This window comes from Vombatus ursinus, unplaced genomic scaffold (assembly GCF_900497805.2).
Source record: "Vombatus ursinus unplaced genomic scaffold, bare-nosed wombat genome assembly UNPS02014812.1, whole genome shotgun sequence".
Lineage (NCBI taxonomy): Eukaryota > Metazoa > Chordata > Mammalia > Diprotodontia > Vombatidae > Vombatus > Vombatus ursinus.
This window is the reverse complement of record NW_020954590.1, coordinates 66,249,753-66,276,321: the sequence shown is the minus strand read 5'-3', so window position 1 is coordinate 66,276,321 and position 26,569 is coordinate 66,249,753. Positions and strand designations below refer to the sequence as shown.

General features: G+C 37.0%; 1 protein-coding gene across 1 annotated transcript in view; it reads right to left on the bottom strand.

Moving 5' to 3' along the window:
- The window catches only part of LOC114053898 (dystrobrevin alpha-like), a 339,518-nt gene that overhangs the window by 60,765 nt on the left and 252,184 nt on the right, over positions 1 to 26,569 (bottom strand). The window contains 2 exon segments of the mRNA XM_027877016.1: positions 2,840 to 2,927; positions 18,161 to 18,259. Coding sequence (XP_027732817.1) covers positions 2,840 to 2,927; positions 18,161 to 18,259 — 187 coding nt within the window.

The window sequence follows — 26,569 nt, the reverse complement described above, 5'->3', positions numbered from 1 at the left end:
CTGTGTCCTACACAACATTTCCAAGTGTGGCCTGAATCAGATTAAAATGTCATTGGGAAATGTTTAACAAAACAAATAAAAAATACAATAAAACACAGATATTATATTTTAAACCTAAGCCAATATGTGGCCCTAAGGGATCCTCATATATGGATTAGTGGTCTCCATTTCTGTTGGAGTTTGACATCACTGGACCAGAGCATTCTCTAGGGATAAATGGTATAAAAATACTCCAGTTTTATATTAGATTCAAGTTAAAAAGACAGAAATTGAAGAGAGAGTAGACTCTAGGTCCTCAAGTGCGGCCCTTCGCCTGAATCCAAATTTCACAGAACAAATCCTCTTAATAAAAGGATGTGTTCTGTAAAACTTGGACTCAATCAAAAGGTCACACCCAAGGACCTAGAAGGCCCCATGTGGCCTTAAGACCGCAGGTTCCCCACCCCTGAAGTAGAGAAAATGAAGACAGAGAAAGAGACAAGGAAAGCAGAACAGGTGGCTACAAACACAAAGAATGAGAAACACATGAGAGATAAAAACAGAGCAAAACAGACCCACAATGAGATAATACACACAGAGACAATCTATACCCAGAGAGATGTAGAAAGTCAGTCTATCTGTATGCCTCTTTTATCCCCCTCCTTAACCCCCTTTCTTTCTTTTGCACATGTGTGTACAAAGGATAAAGACACACACACACACACACAGTAACAGAGAAAGAAATACACATAGAGGAAGACAGGGGCAACACCTCTATCTTGTGAAACATCAAGGATAATATTTCTATGCACTTTTAAACCTTACTGCATTTTTGTAACTATAAACAAATAGTGGCTTCACATTTTCCTCTTGTTTTATGGGCTAGATGAAGATGAATTCAAAGGCTAGATCTGGCTCATGAGATTGAGCTTCCTATTATTGAATGAAATAATGCCAAAGAATTATATTAACAAAAATCTTCCTCAAATTGACTAATTCTATTGCTGGATACTTGAGCTATAATTTTCTGCTCTTACTGAGGCAAAATCCTTGGACTTTCCTTAAGGCTCTATCATAGGCAAGGATCATGGAGAAGAAAGGTAAAAACATAACCTGGGAAGATTTAAATCTGATCCTTCCAAAGGAAAGAAAATATATCCAAGTAAGTGAACTTCTAATGCCATGTTTCTTTTTAATCTATGATCTCTTATGGAATCACAGAATTTGACACTTGGAAGGCACCTCATTTGTCATTTTTTTTCAAGCTCTACCTGAAAGGAAATCCAAGTAGAATATAAACACCAAGTGGTTACCTAGCCTCTGCTCCAAGGAGAAGGGAACCCACTACTTCCTGAGGAAGACTGTTCCATTTTTAGACAGTTCTAAATGTTAGGAAGTATTTTTTTCTGTCATCAAGCCAAAATTTGCCTCTATTAGTTTTTCATCTATTCAGCCTCTAGGGTTGTTAGGGAATTTACAAAGCAGCTGGACTCATATAGCAGGGCTAGAGGGTAGGGTGATATCTTCTCTACAGATGATCTGCTATGACTATGATGTAACTTAAGAACCACAAATTATCTTCACTGAGGAGTCAGGGAACTGGAGTGTGCTGGGCTGTTGGGGGCTGGCAATGAGCGTCAGAGAGTAAGGGTTGGAAGGATGTGAACCAATTCTTTCATCTACCCTCTCCCTTTGATTAAGGCCAGTTACAGCAAAACCAACACATGGATTGATATGAACTAGAAAACTAACTGGACAAGGGGTTTTTTTGCTAAAGAGCTTGAATGAATTTGTCCTTCCAGTTGACCCCATTGAGCATTAGTCATTTAGCAGAAATGGTCTTCCTGACATTCAGTGCTGCATTCCTTTTGATTTAATTTTCATTCATGCTCCTTTTTCTTCTGAGATGTGCTGAGCTGAAAGACCATAATGAGATTGACCTTATTCATGCTATTTGATGTTTTACACACTTCAATGCTATCTCCAGTCCACTGAGTCTTATTTTGGGGAAAAAAATAAAGTACATTTTTAGCTTATAATTCCCCTTAGTCATGGGAATCCGACAGTGTCGTGATCAATACACCAAACTGTGAGCAAGTGCCAGGGTTAATGCTTTGGGTCATTATAGTGCTCCTGTCTAAGATCATTAGTGAGAATGCTCTGCAGTTAGGGATCTGACAGCTGGGATGTCTGAGAGTAATGGAAAAAAAAATGGAGATGCCCTGTATCTCCCAACAACCCAAAGTCCATGGTTATTCTCCATTTCAAACATCTGCATTCTGAATAAAGTGCCAAACTGATTTGAATTCTTTGTGTTGGAGATTTGGAGAAATGTGAAATCAGTATAACCTTTACTGTAGTTTTTCCAATCGTACTTGAACCCACAAGTAGAGAAAACAATATCTTTCCTATAAGTGTTTTGTTTTGGTTTTGGTCAGGCCCAAATAGTGTATGAGGGATGGGTATGAAAGCTTTTGGCTTTAATTTGAATCTGCAACCTGGTCACTGAGTGACCTTAGCTAGTTTATCACAGAATCATAGATTTAGAGCTAAATAGAATCTTGAAATCTAACCCTTTCATTTTTATAACATGAGCTTAATAAATGCTCATGGACTGACTGAAACAGGTAGTAAGCATTAAGTCATGATTTTATCATATATAAAATGGGAATTTTTGCCAAGATACCATGAAAACCTTAAAAAGTCAACAATAAACTAGTAACAGATAAAACTCTGTACTGAAAGCAAGAATTACAATGAAATAACCTCTAACTCTGAAATAGAAGGAAGAGGTTCAGTATCTGCCCAGTTCTGACAGAACTTCCTTAAGAATTATTAAAGACCCTTAATGAAAACTTACAGATGAGGATGTCTCTGCTGCCAGTCTCGCTGCATATCTGGCAATCAGCCTGTGTTCCTCGTCAAGACGGTTTGGGCTATCGAGCATGCTGTTCAGAATGGGAGACAGAGTGTATATAATTAGGCCAGTAAAGAACCATTATCTATTTATCTTACTGTAAGAGTTATTTGCTACTCCATTTTTTTCCACTGCAGAAGACAAATTAACTATAGAAAATTGTTAGCTTAATGAGCCCAGGGCTTGGTTCTATAGAATACTCTAAAGGTCAGGACCAAGGGGACTTAAAATCTTTGCCTTCGGTCAATGCCATCCTATTGCTAAGAACTTGTATGCAAAAGTGGCCATTCTGATGAACTCTCTTGATGAAGGTCAGATTTCCCTTATCTTATTACTGAATGAAATCAGTTATATTTTGTTAATTCTACATTCCCTTTCACAAGACTGAGAATTATAGGACTGGATCTCAACAACTATGGGAATTTTTCAAGTGATGTCAGATTCGCATTCTTGCCACCCACATATTATCTAATGCTATAATAATAATCCTGACAATAGCTCGTGTTTATATAGTTTTAAGGTTTGGAAAGCATTTTATAAATATTATTTCATTTTATCCTCATATCCTCCAGGGAAGTATGGGCAATTATTATTACTATTTTACAGATGAGGAAACTAAGACAGATATAGGTTAAGTGACTTGCTCAGATGTAGGTTAAGTGAGTTAAACAACTAATAAGTTTCTGAAGGAGCTGCAACAGATAGTACTATCCCCATTTTATAGATGAGGACACTGAGGTTCAGAAGAGTTGAATGATTTGCCCATAATCAAAAGTCAGTGTGTTTCAGAAGCTAGATATAAAGTCAGGTTTTCTCGACTCTATATCTAGTAGTCTATACTCTTTGCCACAGCTTCCTCATTTACCAGTCTTATGAATCTTCTGTTGTAGGTAACAAAAGAAAAAAAAGTTATATTACTGTACTGAATGGATCACATTAAAATTTAAATCCTTGCAATCCCCAGTTCCTATCTGTAGTCTCCTCACATAAATTTTATTCTTGATTTTTTTCCCTTAAAAACACACATACTTACACAAACCAACACCCACTCAGGACAGTCTGCTCTATTAAAATACTAATTGTAAACCTTCTACCTTTGGAAAGGCTGAAGAGTCATGTGAAGTGAATACACATTAAAAATGACCTATTAGAAGAGATAAGCACTTTGAACATGTGACTTCCATCCTCATATCCTCCCATTGGCTTTTCAAAGCCTTGCGCACCAAATGCTGCATCTTCTCAGTCACCAAATGCTTCCAGTCTTTAAAATTTCACTGCCAGTTCATTTCTGACTACATACATATGATAGGGGAGCTAGGTGGCCCAGTGGATAGAGTGCCAGGCCTGAAGTCAGGAAGACTCATCTTCCCGAGTTCAAATCTGGCCTCAGACACTTACTGAGAAAGTCACTGCATTTTGTTTGCCTCAGATTCCTCATCAGTAAAATGAGCTGTAGTAGGAAATGGCAAACCACTTTAATATCTTTGCCAAGAAAACCCTAAATGGGATCATGAAGAGTCAGATATGACAACAACAACAAACATCACATATGCTCACCCATCACCTTTACTCTTGTCAAATAAATGTTTTTATCCCTCATCTCCTCTTCCACCCAGAATGTCTTACTTTCTTTTTAAAATTTATTTAAAATTTATTTATTTTCAGTTTTCAACATTCACTTCCATAAGATTTTGAATTTAAAATTTTCTCCTCTCTTCTCCCCAAGATGGCATGCAATTTGATATTGGCTCTACTTATACATTCATATCAAACATATTTTCACATTAGTCATGATGTAAAGAAGAATTAGAACTAATGGGAGGAACCACAAGAAAGAATAAACAAAACAAGAGAAAAAGAGAGCAAATAGTATGCTTGCATCTGCATTCAGACTCCATGGTTCTTTCTCTGGATGTGGACATCGTTTTCCATCATGAGTTTTTTTGAGCTAAGATCCTTGCATTGCTGAGAAGAGCTAGGTCTATCAAAGTCAGTCTTTGTACAATATGGTTGTTAGTGTATACAATGTTCTCCTGGTTTTGCTCATTTCACTCAGCATCAGTTCCTATGTCTTTCCAGGTTTTTATACAACATATTGTAGGATTAAGGTTGTTAATCCACTCTGCTGTCCTCCATTTCGTGGGAGAATTCATCCCATTCACATTCAGTTATGATTACTATCTGTGTCTTTCTCTCCATCCTATTTCCCCCCATTTATGCTTTTCTTTCTCCTTTAGAGTTTTTTGCTTTCAACCACTGCCTCCCTCAGTCTGCCCTCCCTTCTATCAGCCCCCTCCCTTTTCTTCCCTTTTTACTTCTTCCCTCTCTTCTATCTACCCCCTCCTTTTTCTTTCCCCTTTCCCCTCCTATTTCCTATATGGTAAGTTAGATTTCTATACCTAACTGATTATGTTATTCCCTCTTTGAGCCAAATCTGATGAGAGTAAGGTTCAAACAATGCTCTTCTCCCTCCCTTCTTTCCTTCTACTGAAATAGGTTTTTGTACCTTTTCATGTGATATAATTTACCCTTGTCTGCCTCCTCCTTTCCTCTTCTCTTAGAACAATCTCTTTTCACCACTTAATTAGATTTTTTTATCATCACATTAAAGTCAACGTATACCCACATGCTCTGTCTACCCCTTTATATGTATACTCCTTTTAAATGTAATAATGATGATACAGTTCTCAAGAGTTACAAGTGTCATCTTCCCTTGTAGGCATGTAAACAGTTTGCCTTTATTAATAACATCATGTTTTTTTCTTTCCTTTTTATGCCTCTCTTGAGTCTTGTATTTAAAGATCAAATTTTCTGTTGAGCTCTGGTCTTTTCATCAAGAAGGTTTAGAAGTCCACTATTTCATTAAACATGCATCTCCCCCTCCTGAAAAATAATGCTTAATTTTGCTGGGTAGTTCATCCTTGGTTGTAACCCAAGCTCCTTTGCCTTATGGAATACTGTATTCCATGCCCTTTGATCTTTTAATGTAGAAACTGCAAGGTCCTGTGAAATCCTGACTGTGGTTCCATGATATTTAAATTGTTTCTTTCTGGCTGCTTGCAGTATTTTCTCTTTGACCTGGTAATTTTGGAATTTGACTACAATATTCCTTGGCATTTTCAATTTGGGATCTTTTTCAGAAGGTGATTAGTGGATTATTTCAATGATTATTTTATTTTCTGATTCTAGGACCTCAGGGCAGTTTTCCTTGATGATTTCCTGAAAGATGCTGTCCAGGCTCTTTTCAGAATGGTTTTCAGGTAGACCGATAATTTTTAAATTGTCTCTCCTGGATCTATTTTCCAGGTCAGTTGTATAACCAATGAGATATTTTATGTTTTTTCTATTTTTTCATTCTTTTGTCCCTGTTTGATTGATTCTTGATATCTCATACAGTCATTAGCTTCCTCTTGCCCAATTCTAGTTTTTAACGAATTGTTTCCTTCTATTAGATATTGTACCTCCTTTTCCATTTGGCCAATTCTATTTTTTAAGGAGTTGATTTCTTCAGTGTACTTTTTTTTTTCAATTTGGCCAATTGTATTTTTTAAAGACTCGTTTTCTTCAGTGTACTTTTCTCCCATTTGGCCAACTGTATTTTTAAGGACTTGTTTTCTATAGTGAATTTTTGTCTTTCCTTTTCCAAGCCATTGACTCCCTCTTGCATACTTCTCATTTTCTTTCCCAATTTTTCTTCCACCTCTCTTACTTGACTTTTAAAATCCTTCTTGAGCTCTTCCACCAAGGCTTTTGGGTCTTGAGATCAATTCATATTCCCCTTTGAGGTTTCAGATTGTCCTCTTCTGAATTTGTGCCTTGATCTTTCCTGTTTTCATAATAAGAATCTATGATCATTGTCTATTTCTGCTTTCTGCACATGGTGTTTGCCTATTCCCTGGCTTGTAAAGTTGAGCTCTCCTGCTGGAGTGCAGGGGGCACTGACCCAAGCTTCTTGTGCTGGGAATCTGGGACTTGGTCACTAGCTTTGTGTGCTGGGGCCTCAGGAGCTGGCAACTGGGGGCTGTAGGAGTCTGACACCTTACCTGATTTTGAGCTGGGGTCAGCAGCACTGGAACTCTTGGGGTGGGGATGGGGAGTCTGGCCCCTGGAGGATGCCTGCTCACCTGGGCTTCTTTAAAGCACTTGAATGTTTGGCTGCTGGAGGATGTCTGCCAGCCTGGTGTTGTGCTAAAGCACTAGGAGACTTTGCTACTGGAGAACACTGGTACACATGGTGGTTTTTCAAGCTGGTGTTTACCAGGTCCCCTGCCTGTGCTGAGGTGCTTGGGGGGGTTCTGGTATTGGAGCTTGCCTGCTTCACCACCCTGGGGCTCAGGATCTGGTTTGTTGAGGCAGGGCTTGCTGGGTGTCCTGTACTGTTTCCCCTCTCCCGAGCAAGATGGGCCTTTCCCGTTAATCACCCAAGCTTCCTGGGCTACATGACTGCTGTACCCTATCTTTCTGCTGGCTCAGCTGTTCCAGGGTTTTTCCTGGGGTGATATTTTCTGGCTTTTCAGAGGTCAATAACTTCTTACTCTGCCATCTTGGCTCCTGGAAATGTCCTACTTTCTAATACGCCAAAAGGTGTAGAACATATTTGTACTTATCATCATCAAGTCACTTCTTTGTCCTCAGGAAGAACTTTTATTAACTCCTGCATGTTCAGAATCCTGTTCATTGGGTTACATTACTTGTCTCCCCTAAATCACCTACCACCTAGCCTTCATGATGATACTTCCCAATTTCTCAAACTAGACTATATGGAATATTAAAATGAACAGAAATTAAACTATCAATGTGTATATTTGTATGATATACAATATGTATAATATATGAGTTATGTTTCTGATCTATGCCTTTGGTAGACAGGAACTATATACTATGTGCTACCTAGCACAATGCTAGACACATAATAAGCACTTAATGCTTGTTGATTGATTGCATGTTCAATATGGACTCCAGTAGGTGCTCAATCAATAGGAAGTGCAATCAATATATACATCCCAATTTACAGTAATAAAATCAAATGAATACCAAAAGCTTCAACTAAAGTCCAGCTCTGAGTCCTCATCATAATATGGAAATGACCCTCTGTTCTCAAAATTTATGCCAGTGGAAGACAAGCTCTCTCAGGCTTCACCATTCTGAAAATGGACTCTATGTCTGTTGTCCAAGTATCAGCCTTGCTGAGTTAAGAAAGGATCATCACCAGAAGTTTGGTACCAACATTATGATAATTTTGGCTACAACTTACTAAACTATCCACAGAGGTATGAAGGCAGTACATATGTACTGGTACAGAACCACATTGGTTTGGCACACTAAAGCCTTTAAAAAAAAGATCTTTTGTAAAGTACTGACGGCACTCTGAAAATATTTCAAATCAAATGTGGTTCTTCATGCAGGCTTTGCACATAGAAGTCTTTGCTTTAATCAGAAAATCAGGCCTACAGACAATTTTGCAAGCTGAAAAACTATGACCATTCTCTTCTAGTGTATTTGAACTTATAGGCTTCATATAATATAGTCTGTGTGAATTATATCCTTTGGGTATTTACAGATCCTGGAACAACCATGATGAGTGGCTGTCAGAAGAGATTTTACCAAAGAACTTCCAAGTTTTGAAGATAAAGGGACCTTGTATCATTACTGACTAGCAAGTATAAATAAAATGAAGGTTATTAAAAAAACACATTCATCAATCTAAGACTTGAAGTTATGGAAGTATGTCTAAAAAGCTGTAATTCATATTTTCCTGCTCCCTACAACTACCACAACTGAATGAACCAAGGGTGAAGTGACAGATCACCTCTTTGTGTGCACATAGGATTTATGAGCCCACATCTGCCACCTCAATATGTTCAAATTACACATGTACAAGGGTGAATGAGGCATCCTCTGATAGATTCCATTATTTCACTGCTTCAGTTACAAATGGTTGGAAATGAATAGCCAGTAATCCCTAAATCACTAAAATAAACACTGATTCCCACATTTTGTCCATCCCTAGTTATTTATATGCAGACTATAATCAGAAAGACCCGGCTACCCGGCTTAGTTGTGTGTGTGTGTGTGTGTGTGTGTGTGTGTGTGTGTGTGTGTATTTGAGGGAGGGCAAGAATTCATCATTGAGAAAGTGCCTTATTCTTTCCCTTATCTACCTGGCCAACAGTATACTGCTGTTAAGACTGAAAATTGACTTTTAGGAAATTTAAGATGTTTCAACCAAACTACCATCTGCTAAATTATAATGAAGCAAAGATTTCAGGTGGGCAGCTAGGTAGTGCAATGGAATAGAGCACCAGGCTTGGAGTCAGGTAGACCTGAGTTCAAGTCCAGCCATAGGCACTTACTAGCTGTGTGACCCTGGGTAAGTCACTTAACCCTGTTTGCCCCAGTTTCCTCATCCGTAAAATGAGGTGGAGAAGGAAATGGCAAACTGCTCCAGTATCTTTGCTAAGAACCATCTCCCCCAAAGGGAGTCACAAAGAGTCAGACACAAGTGAAATGACTGAATAACAACAAAAATATTTCAGATGACACTACCATGTTCTTTCACACTAATACCACGTAGAAACCCCTTCTCAGAATACTCTTAATGTTGAGGATCTGGGTCCTGGGTCATAAGATCATAAGAGTTAGAGCTGGAAGAAACCTGAGGTCACTTAGTTCAACGCCATCATTTTACAGGTGAGTAAAGTGAGGTTCAGAGAACTGAAGCTATTATCCCAGGACAGAAAAAACGTAAGTGGCTAAACCAGGATCCAAACCTGTGTCCAAACCTGTGTCCAACGAATGTCAATTCTGTACTACCCTACAAGGAGTTATAGAGTAGGCACCAGTCCATTTGGTGCTCTCCCATACTCTGTAAAGGTGTTTAAAATTCTACCATTAGAGATTAATTTATTTGGGTCTTAAATCCTTTTTGCTTATCAGGAGTCCCTATTAAAATGCAATGTGGAAGGCTAACATCTTAAGATGTTACCACCCAACACTTTAGTAATAAATAATAGTTTTAGAGCTATAAGGGACCTTGGTGACCATCTAGACTCATCCCGCATTTTATCAATGAGAAAGCTGATGTCTAAAGAGGTTAAGTGATTTGCACAAGTCATATGCTTTATTTTTATTCTGTATATGTTGTTGTTCAGTCACTTCAAGTTGTGTCTGACTCTCTGTGTGATCCCTTATGAGGTTTCCTTGGCAGAGATATTGGAGTGGTTTGCCATTTCCTTCTCCAGCTGATTTTGCAGATGAGGAAACTGAGGCAAACAGTGTTAAACGACTTGCCCGGGGTCACATCTGTAGTGTCTTCAGACAGGATTTGAACTCAAGTCTTCCTGATTCCAGGCCTGCCATTCTAGCCACTGAGCCAACTAGCTGCCCTAATTCTGTATGTATTTTTACATGTACTCGCTGTCTCTCACATTAAAATATAAGATCCTTACGAGTAGAGATTATTTCATTTTTTGTACTTTTATCTCCATCATATAGCAGAGTTCCTGGCATACAGAAGGTACTTAATAAATACTTATTTGATTGACATTAAGTGATAGAAGCAGGATCTGAACTCAGGGCTCCTGATTCCAAATCCAGTAATTTATTGTACTACACTGCATCACAGTTATATAGGGTTTACAAAATTAACAAAGCTATTTCTTCAAAATATCCTTATTAGGCAGTAATATAAAAGTTTGTCTCTCTGCCCACCCCTACCTGCTTAACAAATAAAGATACCGGGGCTCAGAAAGGTTAGTTGACTTATCAACAGTCACCAAGGTAGACTCAGTAGCAAAGATAGAGCCAGAACCTGAGTCTTCTGCTACTCTAAATCCTAAAACTCTTCCAACCACATTGTTTCTTAGGATCTTAAACATGGTTAGGTATGGTGGCACATGCCTCTAATTTACTGCTACTGGGAAGGTTGAGGCAGGTGGATCATTTGAGTTGAGAAGCTCTAAGCAACAATATGGCTAAAGATGAATGGATGTCCAAAGAGATCAAAGAAAAGGGAAAAGGACCTATTTGTATAAAAATATTTATAGCAGCTTTTTGTGGTAGCAAATAATTGGAAATTGAGGGGATACCCATCAATTGGGGAATGGCTGAATAAGTTATGGTATATGACTATAATGGAATACTATTGTGCTATAAGAATTAATGAGGGAGATGGTTTCAGAAAAACCTGGGAAAGCCTATGTGGATCAATGCAGAGTGAAGTGAGCAGAGCCAGAAGATCATCACACACAGTAACAGCAATATTGTAATGATGATCAATCATGAAAGACTTAGCTACTCTGATCAAGATAATGATCCAATACAATCCCAAAGGACCGATGATGAAAAACGCTATCCACCTCTAGAGAGAGAGCTGATGAACTCTGAGAGTAGATTGAAGCACATTTTTTTTCCTTTTTTATTTTTGTTTCTACGTGTGTGTGTGTGTGTGTGTGTGTGTGTGTGTTCTTTTGCAACATGGCTAATACAGAATACGTTTTGCATGACTTCACATATATAATCAATATCATATTGTTTGCCTTCTCAATGGGTTGAGGAGTGGCAGGCAGAAGGGAGAGAATTTGGAACTCAAAATTTAAAAAAATGTGTTAAAAATTTTGTGTCTATGTTTAAAAAAGATGATTGGGTGTCCACACTGTCTGGCACCAATAAGGTAAGCCTCCAAGAGTAGGGAACCACCAGGATGCCTAAAGAGGGGTGAACCAGTTCAAGGTGGAAACAGAGTGGGTTAAAGCTCTTATGTCAATCAGAAGTGGGATTGGGTCCTGTGAGAGACTGGATTTCTAGCCTAGGCAAGATAGGGAGACTAAGTGTCTAAATTAAAAAGAGGAGGGCTCTTATATAAGTACCAAAAATGAGTAGCTAAGTAGAACAGATTATGAAGCAGCTCCTACATTTTCATTTCAGTCTGCATAAGGTACATAAAGATGCCCACATGCACACAAATACACACACACACACACACACATATATATATACACAGAACACACACACATATATACATATATATACACATACATGTAATTCCTCCTTTTGAAATAGAAAATGGCTAGGATTTTTTATGATAATGGGTACAGTTATTAATATCTGTAATATATATGAAATGAAAAATGCATTATATTTTCTGTTGAGTTAGAAGTACTTTTCTTTATAGAAGTCTGATAACTTTTACTCTGCATATGAGTTTAAAATTTATTATTGGTTTGGCTGCTGAAGCTGAGGATGTCAGAGCTACATAAGGTAATCAAGTTCTAACAATTAAAGTCAAGTTTGTAATATCTATGAATTACTGATGTCATTTCTAATTAAAGAATATCCCAATAGTTATATGCTATTCATTATATAACATGAAACTGACTGAAAAATCAAGGGCTTTCATTCCTTCTCATATCCCAGACTGGCATCTTATATCACAGAATATATACTTTTAATTCCATTAGTAAAGGGACATTTTAAAATATGGGAATTTCTAACCATATTCTTTAAAGTGGGAAAATTTTTATAGCCTTAACAGACACTAAACTGAGAGAAATCATAGATGTGGCCCAGTTATCCAGTTATATAGTATGGAACAGGAGAATTTGACAGGATAAGGAGTAATTTTGGTTGCAAATATCATGAGCCTATGTAGAGACAGTCCTAATTATTTGCAAAAAAACATAAATAAATTAAACATAGCACAAGAGCTAGAAATATAAGGAGCATTTGTGAAATACCTCCTACGTGGCCTGAGGTGTCATTGATAATAGGCATAGAGGAACTGCATCTATCAGTGTGTTCAGCATCTTCTCTGTAACTTACAGAAGTTGTGATGTAGTGGACTTGGAAGACCTCAGTTGATGTCCTATGTCAGACACTTAACAGCTCTGTGACCCTGGGCAAGTCACTTAACCTCTCTTTGCCTTAGTAACCTCAACCATAAAATGGAGATAATTTATAATTTACTCTACATTATAGAATAGTTGGGGGCATCAAATGAGATAACGTATGTAAAGTGCTTTAGAAACCTTGAAAAGCTACATAAATGCTAATTATAGTAACAGTTATAATGATATAATATTACATAACATTATATATTATAATGCAGGGTACCCCAAAAGTCTTAGTGCAGTTTTAAGTTCTTATAGCTCATTATATAGGGAACATCATATATAATAATTATATAATAATGATACTCATTGTTATTATCATCACTATGATATTTTGATTTTATAATCATTTAATATTGTCATTATTATTATAACAACATCTATTGTGATGATGATGATGATGATGATGATGATGATGGTTATAGGACTTTTCCAGGGTCATCAGCAAATGTGTCACTGGCAGAACTTGAAAGCCAATCTTTCTGACCTTGTGGCCAGCTCTCTCTTTCCACTAGGCCACACTATCTTATTACTACCTCAGTAAATTTTATCAACAACACTTCTTGGGTCTGTGCAGGGCATAAAGTGTTGTGGTAAAATATACAAGAAACAGAAGGCCCAGTTCCTGATCTTAGTTTAGCATCTGATTGATAAAAGAGGGAAGAAGTTGAAACATTAATGCATAAAATGCCTAAAGAACCCCTGCATAACAGCACTGAATAAGTATAAATGAATCTAATTTAAGATGAATAAATATTAGCTAGCATTTATATAGCACTTACTGTGTGCCAGGCACTATGCTTAGTGCTTTTCAAATATTATCTCATTTGATCCTCACAATAGCCCTAATTTTAGGTGCTGTAATTATCCCCATTTTACAGTTGAGGAAACTGAGGCAACATGTTGCCCAAGGTCACATTATAACTAGGATTTGAACTCAGGTCTTCCTGACTCTGGATCAAACACTCTATCCGCTGTACCACCGAATGGCCTTGATACTGCAGTAATATTGAGCTGCTAAGGAACACAGCGGTCAGAGTCAGTTCAAGCAAGACCAGGGAAACTTCCTGGAAAATAAGTTTTCAACTGTTTTTTTTTCTTCCCAAAGAGGTGAGAGCTATGCATTAGTGTTAAAGCAAGAGAAAGTTATTATAGGTGAAAATAATGGTGGTGAAGGAAAGTAGATCATTATAGTACTTTCAAATCTCTGATACACATATGACATTGTTAGGTTCCAAAGTTCATGTTTTAAAACAGTGAAAAGGAAGAGAGTCAAGAGAAAATGAAAAAAAAATAAGGATCTATGCAAGACCTAGCAATGTAATATGTTGGTAGAAAGAATGAGTCAAAAAATATTGGGAAGAGAGAATGGAAGAATTAAAAGGGAAGATAAAATCTCAGGGAATATGAAGGATGTCTTTTTTGAACAGGGCCTGTTCATTTAATAATTTTAATTCTATTTTTGGTTTTCTCCATAAGTAACATATGGTTGTCTCCACATGGGTGGGTAGTACATCTATAGAGACAGTTTTATGGCCTTATGTGAATCATGAAGTCATTGTGATTAAGCAGCAGCTAGTGAAAATGTCTGAGAATGACAGTTTTTTTCTTCTGCAATTTAGAAAAAATGTTGCTATTTTAATTAAGAAAAGGGCAAAGAAATGATTGCAATAGCCGGGAGCCACTGGAAGTTGTGGATAAAAGGAGATCATCACATTATCTTCACCAAGGAATTCATTTGTAGTCAAGATCCATGTTTGAAGACTAGATAAAATTTCTATGTATCAAAATCACTCCTGTAAATTAACATATCACTAAATGCACCAGAAATTAGATTAAAACAATCATTCCTTCCTTTAGAAGTTTTGACAGGCTGATTAGTGTGGAAGTACATGAAAACACTTTCAGATGTATCAAACAATCCAATTCTAAGATGTTATTATAATTGAAGACCTTGGGCTAACATCTGTAAACAAGTAACAACCATTAGCAAATTGATGAATACTATCCTGTCTTAGAAATCTGTTATGAAAAGAAAGCATTTATTTACCTAAGTAAAACTATAATCAAATACTCAAAATATTTGAGTACGTAAAACTATTATTACGTAAAATTAGTAGTGAGTGAGCTGGGATTTCTACTCAGAAAGTCAGTTAAATTCAACAAATCTGAGATGTCTTCAGCACAGTTGAACTTATAACCCTTTTGGGGAAAACACACATACCTATGAAATACTTATAGATAAATCCTAGGAGAGTTCTCAGGCGCAGCTAGAATAGTTGAGAGTAAGTTTCACAGATGAGGTGAGACATGGTTGGCCATGAAAAGTAGGGAATGGAGAGGGAAGAGAAGCAGGGAAAACAGACCAAACAAACGCATAGAGATGAAATGAACATGTCCTGTGTGAGGTACACTGAGAAGCGGAAGGTTAACACTTGATAATTAAGGTAAGATTATGGAGGACATGGAGGTGTTTGGACTTCATTCATTCATTCATTCATTCATTCATTCATTTATTTATTTATGCCAAATTGAATCCAGTGGGCAACAGTGGGGAAGACACTGTCGCTTCAGAGGAGTTATGATAAAGGGATATTGTAGGAAATTGGTGGGAGTGGGTATAGACCAGCTGAAATAAATAGAAAATGTATGGGCAACTTAGAAGAGGCATAACAGTACAAAAAGGATGGAGAGCTGGCTTTGGTGTAAGGAAGAGCTGGCTTGAAGTCTTGCCTGTGACATACCGGCTGAGTCACACCGGACAAGTTATTTAACTTCTCAGTGCCTTCAGCAGCTCTCGGACATGATAAGTTGCAGAGCAGATGCTGACCTCCATTATGGGAAGGAGGTTCTTTACAGGGAGTTCCCTAGACCAATGAAATCAGGTCAAATCTCCCCTTTCATTTCATTTGCCCCCATATACACACCCACAAAGTGCGATTCATAATCCATTATGAAGTCCAAGCACATTACCTCTTACTGATGCACAGTAATAACTACAATTAATTAAGAAACCCACAGTTCAAAGAAAGAAATTATTATATTCGACAGCAGAAATGTAAATAAGCTTAATTGATGAATTTGCTAATAGACTTTGATTTTTAGGAATGTTACTGGGACATGAATAAGACTACTACTTTTCTCACATAACTTGTACAAATACTTCTAATTAATATAAACTGAGACAAAACAAAAATATGAACTCTTTATGTAATAATATTCATAAACTGTGTGAGGGCAGACAGGTATTGGGTCATTTAAAATTTTTGTGTCCCAGCATCTTTCATGAAGTGGAAGAATCTTATCTGTAAACCAGCAGTTCTCAAACCATTTGGATTCACGACCCTTTTATATACTTAAAAATTGTTGAGGAACCCCACCTAAAGAGCTTTCATTTATGTGAGTCAGATCTACTGATATTTACCATATTAGAAATTAGTGACATTATTATTACTAAAATAGCTTTGACCTCAAGGACCCCTGAAAGGTTCTCAGGGACCCCAGGGTTCCCTGGAACACACTTTGAGAAGCACTACCATAATTTTGTTATTGTGGAGAATTCCCTTCCTCTCTAGATCAAAAGACTTAATTTTAGTAGATAAGTTTTAAGGAGTTGCCTAAGCTTCTGAAAAATTATATAGTCTTACATAGTCATATGTGCCAAAGGTGGAATTTAGACCCAGGTCTTTGGGACTTCAGGTCTAGTCTGGACTACTGACTACTATGCCATGTTGTCTTGAACACAGTAGGCACTTAATAAAATGCTTGTTGAGTTGAATGTGATGGCACATGTCTGTAATACCAACTAAAAGGGAGGTTGAGGCTGGCAAATCTCTTGAGCTCAGGAGCTGTAAGCTACAGTGACCTAAACTGATTGGGTGCCTACACTAAGTTCAACATCAATAAAGTGAGTCCATGGGAACAGGGATCACCAGGTTGCCTAAGGAGGGATGAATAGTCCAGGTTGGAAATGGAGGAGGTCAAAGCTCCTGTGCCAATTAATTGTAGGACTGCACCTGTGATTGGCCCCTGCATTTCTAGTCTGGTTGAACTGTCTTTAAAAAAAAAAAGACATGGTTGTTGAATTGAACTATATTACTGTAAAGTGGTCATTGCACAAGAAATATAAGCAAATTCTTAGACCCTGAAGACAGAATAAAATCTTAGTGATTTAATACAGCATATTTTCTTCAAACTTGCATAAACAGTTTTCTAGTTGACTATCTTATTTCCTTCCTTTTCACTTTAATCATAACTTAAATAAAACATTACCCTTTAATCTACCAGAGACAGCAATGTCCTTAGAATAAACTAAATTCTATGATGACTTTCAGGAAAGCACTGAGTGGCTGGTTCCCATCCAAAAACCATGAGTCCATCTGTACGGTAATTCTTTACTTACAAACCAAGTATATCCCACTCCCTGTCTTTGCAATGGTATAAATAATCACTTGGATTCTACGGCATATGAATACCAATACTCAAAGACATCAAGGAAATAGAGTCATAGACCTCTTAATTATATGTGTATGTGTGTGTTTGTGTATATATATAATACATATGTATATATATTATATACACACATGTATTTTTTTCTTATCTAGTTGATTTGGAGACTGCTCTTTTGATATACAACAGTATACCACACTGAAACATAACGTCACCAACTGGATAGGGTCCTTCTCCTTCAGATTAAGCTTGGCTGCCCAGGGGCCAAACCTGCACTAACCGTGATGGCTTGCTCTGAAGCATGTTGACATACAACCCGATGAGAACATGTTCATCAGCTAGCCTGTCTGCAACATCCAGGCTGTAGCGTAACCTGAAACAGTGTTGGGAGCAAAGGGCGTAGTCAGGAGCAGCAGAGAGAAATTTATGGCAATCAGGAAAGAATGGTCAGTCATTTCCTTAGGAGTGCAGGTGGGGGTGGGTGGATAAAAACACTAAACTCAATACTGACATTCTCATTTCCCTTTTACCAATTTATAAAAGACTTTTGTTTTGATTAAACTACTTAAAAAAAAAAACAACCTGATTTACATTCTCCAAAAAACACAAAGGTTAAAGTTAGCTTTTTACTACAGTGCAAGCTTTGAAAAAGGCTCCAGGCAAAGATCAGCTATTTTTTGGAATATCAAATCACGAGCTTAAGCTCAAGTACTGAAGTAACAAAATTCATGGCCAGAGATTCAAAAGCACACAGATGTTTAAGTACATTACTTGAAACATCTACTTAATGTGGTTAATTAGGTTACGATGAAAGTGTTGCTCGGAATCAAAAAAGGCACTAAGAGCATGAAACACTTAAAAAAAAAAAGGAAACCTTGTTTTTAGTTGTGTTAATAGGAGATGCCAACACACCACGTCTTTAACTTACCCTTTGCCTTTCAGAAAAATTGGAGCGGCCCTAGCCAGCAGTTTGGTCTGTTCTACTTCAGTGTTCTTGTGAGGAGAGCTGGTTAATGAGATGGGAAAGCTAAGAAGAGTGTCAGCATTGATAAGCATTCAAGAATAGACATGGGTGACATAGGACCATATCTGCAGACAAATCACTTTTATTAGATTTAAATGTTAAGGACAAGATTTCAGATAACTGCACAGTTCAACTTTGTATAGAAACATAGACCCATTCAAACTCAGAAAAGAAACCATTCATTCATTGATCTTTCCATCCACCCACCCAACCATTCATTCAATAGGTCCACTAGAAATTTAAAGTATGCCTTCTTCAAGTACCATAAATTCTCTAATACAGAATGCCTATAATTTCCTGGGCTGACAGAGCCCTAACTATGATGCTATTACTTGGACTGTTATCTCTTATGACTATAGTTACAGATTGATATATGATTTAGAAGGCAACCATGAAGACTAGGGTTTGAATTGCTTCTTTATATCTGAGAACATATCATTTGTCTTTATATTAAATGTGACTATAGAAATAAAAAGAACATTTTATTATTACTAATCCCTTGAACATTATTAATATAGATAGTTGCTATTTAAAAAAAAACATTCTTTTTATCTACTTGCAAGCACGGTCTACGTAACTTCATGAACTGGAATAAAATCTCATTAATTTGCATTAATTATGAGGGGAGGTCAATCTTAACCAGTATAAAGAATGAATTACAGGAAACTTTTAAAGAAATGCAGTTTTATTACTTTAAACTACTCACAGTAATACAAATTAATGACTAATGAAATTTTGCCAATTAGATGTCTTGCCATATCTGTTTTTAATGAACAAGGTTCATTTGTAATGAGCAATTAATTCTTAGTATGGAAATGACTTTGATAAAGTGCTTACAAACAACATGCCCATAAGTAGGCTAAATACTAACCTTTTAATTTTTGCTTATTATTATAAAATCATTCTTTTTCACGGATGGAACAAAAGCAAACTCTTGTCCAATCTTGTTTGAGTTCTAAATACTTCATTTCCAAGGTTAAAATTACATCTTTTTAAAAACTCCTATAATGCTTAAACCAAATTAATATTCACCTAGAATTTGCCACATAAAATAGTGTGAATTCCTCAACTCTGACTATGACCAATTTTAATTGACTTGATGACTACAAATGTACCTTACTTTAAGAAAAATAAACACTAAAATATTGGAATTTTAAAAATATATACATTAGGAGTTTGTTTTACAATCAGAATTATTGCTTTACAAAGAGATTTATAGCAAATTCCTTTAAATATCAAGGTTTCTTAGAAGATTTTAAATCTATTTTAACTTACAAAAATTTTTATTTCATGTAATGTTTAAAAACACATCTATTACAAAGGGTGTGGTACCCATTTTACTGAGAAAGTACAACCCCAGGAAAATATAATTGACTATTAAATTAGATTGATGCTTTAATCTCCACCCCCTCCCCCAACTGAGGCCATCAAGCCTGCCAGGATAAGGCCAAAGAATACATTTAAGCTTTGCTCATAAGCTGTTAGTAATAAGCTCAGTTACACATGGGGTTTTTGGAGATGTATTACAATGATGCCCAAAGCACATACTTTTTGACCAGCACTGGATAATGTTGAGGAACACAGCTTCATTCAATGACTATCTTTTTCTCCATGAGCTCTGCCCACAAATTATGGAGTTTTACCATAGTTTTTACCCAAAATGTATTTGTATCTGACCTACCCCAGGATCTCTGAAGACTACCCAAATTACTGTTTACCATACCAAGTATTGCTTTTCTAGCCAACCAATTTAGCCACTTTTTCTTCTATCCTCTTATTCCCAGGAGTTTGGACTTTATTTCCATGTCCATTCCAAGGAGAATACCAAAAAAAAAAATACTGTTATGAAAGAAAGATATATTTGCTTCTAACATCTGGTTAAGTATTAATTAACCAATAAGAAGTTCTATAAAATTGGAGAATCAATAAAGCATTGGAAACTTATTACTGTCATGGGGCTACTGACATGAAAAGACAGCAAGTAAAATGGCAAGAGGACTGGCGATAATCGTTGGGCTAGGTTTGTGCTTGTGGGAGAGGGTGAGGCTGGTGCTGCCTGTCTCATGTTGGTGGCTTGAATTCTTTTTCCATCATGTTCACAGCGACCCTTCTAAGATGTGGAATTGATAGAGTGTTTCATTTGCAGTTAAGAGGAGTGGGGTTTGAATGTTTCTCAGACACTTTCTAGCTGTATGACTCCAGCCAAGTCACTAAATGTTTTTCTCAGCCTCTGTTTAAAGTTTCTATCTTTAAAATGGGCATACTAAGACTACCCACTTTCCCCAATGGCTTGTAGTGAGGATCAAATGAGATAATACAGGGACGGTACTTTGCAAACCTTAAAGTACTGTATGTATGGGTGAGCTCTTATTCATTTCTACTCTCTCCTATTCCTCTGCGCCCTTTTCCTAATCTGTCCCATCTAAGTTTCAGCTCCAACTGTCCCTTCCCACCCCCACCCCTATTTCCTTTTCTGAAGACCTCGAAGTTGATGTGAGAGAAGCATTATATTTCTTTTTTTTTTGTTCCCCACCTAAATGCCACATAGAATGAATGAGTATCTAGATTAGAGAAGCTTTTCTAGGAAAAAAAGTTTCCTCTATCTGGGAAATGAATTTCGAATCCATTTTGGGGTTTCATGGTATAACGAATTTACTCTAGATTCCCCAGATGGTTTTTGAGTTTGAAGCAGGAGACTCTCCTCCACTGCCTTCTCCTCCTTTATCAGTTATAGTCATCTGGATCTTGTAGCAACAGATGCTTCTGGTCTTCTACTTACTGTCCTCACGAGTGCCCTGTCATTTTGTGTCACATTTATCTATCTTCCTAATCCCTTTCTCCCATTGTCTGGTGCCTTCTTTCTTAAAGTCATCAAGAAGCACCAATTCCTGGTCAGCAGTTTATGACAACTACCACCCATGCTTCACAGAGAGTCTAGGGAATTGCATTATTTGGTGTTTATCGGAAAAAAAAAAAACTACCTGCTCTTTCTTGCAAATATGGGCAATCCCCGTGTTCATTTCATTTATTTCATCTGTGTCTGATTCTTTTGGACTCCATTTGGGGTTTTCTTGGCAGAGATCCTAGAGCGGTTTGCCATTTCCTTCTTCAGCTCACGAGGAAACCGAGGCAAACAGAGTTAAGCGATTTTCCAGGGTCACAGTGAGGCTGGACTTGAACTCACAAACAGAAGTCTTCCTGAATCCAGGCCCAGTGCTCTAGTCACTGCACCACCTAGCTGCCCTTATTTTTATACCAATTGTTTATTCATTGCAGCTGGTTTAAAAAAAAAAAAGAACCTTTAGAAAAGTTTAAGAAGACTATATACTTGTCTCAGGGATGGGGAAAGAATAGGAGAGAAGTTATGAACTATTCTTAAGATCATAGTTTCAGAGATGGAAGGGACCTTAGATATTAATTAGGGGTGGGGAACCCGTGGCCTCGAGGCCACATGTGGCCCTCTAGGTCCTCAAGTGCGGCCCTTTGACTGAATCCAAACTTCATAAATCCCTACTAGTTCCGCAAAGTTAGGAGTCAGTCAAAGAGCCACACTTGAGGACCTAGAGGGCCACATGGACCTATCTGTTCTGTGAAGTTTGGATTCAGTCAAACATCCTACCCTGCTAGAACCCATGTCCAAGCTAGAACTGCCACCAGTGGCTTGGAGCCAGAAGAATTTTCATTTCACTGGAAAATAAGGATGGGAAGAGCTTGGGTCTACTGTTAGGGTTGCGGCAGTGAAGACAGTTGTTTGAAATCCCAAGATGCAATTATGAATGCATTTTTTCATACATAAATATGTTATATATAGTGGTTAGATAATACAGCATTACTAAAGTGTAATACTATGCTTCAGGCATATTATGGGTTAAATAAGCTGTTGAGGTCTGAACTGGGAATCTAACAACAATTAATAACATGGAATCTTTAGGAAAATGCATTCTACATTCCAAACAAACCAACTAAGAAGAAAACCTCAGAGTTATCACTGGGCCTTTCTTACCTAGTTTTGAAGTTTTACCAATTCTAGCAGAAATCTCTCATATCTTTCCTTCATTTCCATTTCCACCATATAACTGTAGTTTAAGTCCTCATTGCCTCCTGTTTGGCCTACTGCAATAGTCTTAACTGGTCTTCTTATCTCTGGTTTCTTGTCTCTCCAATCTATCCTATGGGCAGGATTTGGCTTCCTAATGTATAGTTCTGATAACACTCCTCTACTCAAAAAGCTGCAATTAACTCTCCATTATCTTCTGAATAAAGTCCCAAAACTCAAGCCTAATACTGTAGGCCCACTATGATCTAACACCAACCTTCTCTTTGAACTTGTCTTCCACTATACCCCACTGGCATCCTTCATTTTAGGCAATCTGGACTACATTTTGTTCCTAAAATATTCCTTGTCCTTTCTTGGCTCTATAAATTTTATCATGGTATTTCCTTCAATTTCAGTGTCCTTCCCGAGTCTCCATCTGTCAAAACCTAACCATTTTTCAGGACCCATCTCAAATATCAATTCTTCCATGAAGCTGAGTATGATATTCCCTAGTCAAGAGTGATTTTTCCTTCTTGGAATTCCTGCAGCACTTTGTACTTCTCCCATATTACTTGTAACATTTTATATTTTCTTTATTTTGTCTTGTACATGTTTTATATCCTCTAATTATATTATAAGCTACTTGAAAGCAAGGCCTTTATTTGTGTATCTTTGCTTCATTCATGACATTTAGTGACAGTGCAAATATCTGTTGAATGAATTAATGTACACAACTTATTTGTGAATTGGGTACTGCCTACATTGAACTGAACACAGTTCCATTAACAAACACTTTACAGATGTTAACAGATGATATCCTACCATATTGTGAAGTTATATTGAAGGCATATATGTGTATACTAACCTGGCACTTAATCATTCAAACACACACACGTATATATGTATATATATACACACACACATATACATTTATGTGTGTGTATGTCTGTGTATCTATACATACACACACACATATATGTGTGTGTATATATATATGTATACGCACACACACACACACATATATATATACACACACACACATATATATATATATATGCCTTCTCATCATTAGAATTGGGGTCATTCACATTCCATCCTCATCAGGTATACCATGGAAAATTTTTATATACATGTGTGTTGCACAATGAAAAAAGGTAGAGACATATTGTATAATGAAAGTGTCTTCAAATATTAGCAGTAGTGAGCTCTAAAATGACAGAAATATAAATATTTTATATATTTCTCTAATATTCCTTTCTCCAACTCCATCAAACTATGAAAGATGACAATTGTTATTTGTCTCTTTTTGGCTATTGTGAAGGATTCCTTTGGGAAGTCAAAGGGACAACAGGTCAAACACATACATCCTGACTTTTAGCTTATATGCAGAACATTTCTTTTAAAATCTTCCAATTAAAGAGAATGTTATCCATTGAATGTTATATGAAAAGTCCAAATTGTTGTATTTGAGGAGAAGAACTGTCTAAAAGCAAAGTATATAACGCAGTGTGGGGTGGTGAGTATCCTCATGATTGGAAAAAACACACTTCAACATAATTATGGACTGAATTTTTCATTAGTTGTTAAATATATGATGAACTTAATTGATAGAACATCACTGAGTATCAGCAAAAAATAGGTAGGTAAAGTTGGTATACTTAAGTAACTTTCAAAGAAGAATGAATATATCATACTCAGGTATAAAACATGTGTAAGTATACTCAGACCTTGATGTTATTAAATTAATTTAAATAAAATTAAGACTGTGCAATATGATAACATATCAATGCATTTTATCTGCAGAGAAGAAACTTTACTGAAATTTTTTTTTTTGGTTTCTAACAATGCTTCTTCTTAAGGTTTTTGCCCCTTCTACTCTTTTTCTGTCTTTAGTCCTTCAGATTTTAAATTTCAAAATGATTGCCACAAACAAATCATCATGTATTAAATATTGTTGGAGTTAACACTGGGAAACCAGCTCAAATTAATTCAGCCTCACACCAATGGTATCTTGACTCCATAGCAGGCTAGAAATGCAAAATTTACTTGTGTGGCTCTTCAGATGACTAAATTTACCAGAGTATTTCCCACTGCCTACCAGCAGAATCTATTCAATTATTATTATTACTAATAGTCATATTACTAAGAAATAATTTATCCGTGTAAATGAAAGTTCTTATTGTTGTTCAGTTATTTTTCAATCTTGTCTGACTCTTCATGACTCCATTTGGGGTTTTCTCGGCAAAGATACTGCAGTGGTTTGCCATTTCCTTCTCCAGCTCATTTTACGGATGAGGAAACTAAGGCAAACAAGGGTAAGTGACTTGTCCAAGGTCACACAGCTAGTAAGTGTCTGAGGCCAGATTTGAATTCATGAAAATGAGTCTTCCTGACTCCAGGCCCGGCACTCTAGCCACTGGGCCACCTAGCTGCCCCTTCACATGAAAGTTCTAGCTTACAACTAAAGCATCTGAAGCTAAGAAATGGATGTTAGCTATGCAAGGAAGATAGGGGACTTGTGGTTTTAATTATGTGTTAAAATTTAATACAAGCAATAGCTGGAGTTAAAATATGATTTCTCTCCATTTTAAGTTAAAATTCTAACATTCACATTGCTCTGGCGCATCTTACAATAGCATTTACCTGCTGCAGTGACTGTATTAACTCAGACAATTCATATTAGTAGGTAAAGTAAATATGATAGTGGGAAAATTTTAAGTTGATTTTAGATGTTGACTCAAAATCATATCTTTTTTTCTGAAAGAAAGGTACAGGCTTTAAACATGAAGAAATTATTCAGGAGGAAAAAGCCTAATCTTAGGGAGAAAAGGTGAATTCATAGGACCTCCCATAAAATACAGGTCACTTGAGATTTTAATAGGAATGTTGTTGTTTAGTTGTTTTTCAGTAGTGTCCGACTTTTCATGATCCCATTTGGGATTTTCTTAACAAATATAGTGGAGTGGTTTGCTATTTTCTTCTCCAGCTCATTTTAAGATGAGGAAACTGTGGCAAAAAGGATTATGTCACACAGCTAGTAAATGTCTGAGGCAAGATTAGAATTCAGGGGGCAGCTAGGTGGCGCAGTAGATAGAGCATCGGCCCCTTAAGCCAGGAGGACTGGAGTTCAAATCTGGCCTCAGACCAAACACTTGACACTTACTAGCTGTGTGACCCTGGGCAAGTCACTTAACCCCAATTGCCTAAAAAAAAAAAAACAAAAAAAAAAAACCAAACCAAAAAAAAGATTAGAATTCAGGAAGATGAGTCTTCCTGACTTCAGGCCCAATACTTTATCCACCCATGCCACCTAACTGTGCCTTACTGGAAATGAACAGTTGCAAATTTAGCACAGTAAAGACAGAAGGCCCAAGTTATGATGAGGGAGAATTCTCATGTAAAATGCAAATACTCAGAGAACTTAACAGTTATCTCAAAAGGCTACATCAGATTTAGAGAAGTCCTTGTGGGTAAGTGATACATAACCACACACAAGGAAAATTTGTACTTTCCTTGTTTGTACTACAATGACAGATGTACAGTTGTTGAAGTAAAAATGTCTGGCTCACTAACCGGGATCTGGAGGTACCGGAGAAAAAAGTCTTTAGTAGGTTAATCATATTCAAGTTTTGTGAATCATAAGATATTTACTGTTTAGTTGGCAGAGTGGTGAGGTTTGGCTTCACAGTGAATAACTGCAAATGTGACCTCTTGCTTAGTGACAAGCACAGTAAAGGAACACAAATAGAGCCTGCAAGTGAAGCATTTCACATTGGAGGCAAAACAATCACTCAGCATCTAAGTGCATTCTTCACATCTGGCCAACGCAGAAAGCTGAAAACAACTGAGGACGCCTTTTACTCCCAAGAAATGGAAGGGAATAGGAATTGGCTTCAGCCCATGCCAACACCATGCTGTTCACATGAGCATGAACAGGTCAAGATAATTAAACAAGAAGGTGGTGTGACACAAAGAAAGACGCTCTGAGGTGCTTACTGCAAAGGGGGTGCAAGCAGTATTGTGAAACTGGCTCAGTCACAAGACAACTGCTCAAATGACGCTAATGGATAACTCGTAAAATGGTGTCATAGTGGTTAGAGCACTCAATTTGGAGCCAGGAAGACCTGGGGTCAAATCTTGCTTTAAACACTTACTATATAACCCTGGGTAAGTCACTCCCTGTGTCTCAGTTTCCTGATTTTTAATATGAGGGGATTTGGACTTGATGCCTTCTAAAGCCTTTTTAGATATAAATCTATGATCCTTTGATCCTGTAA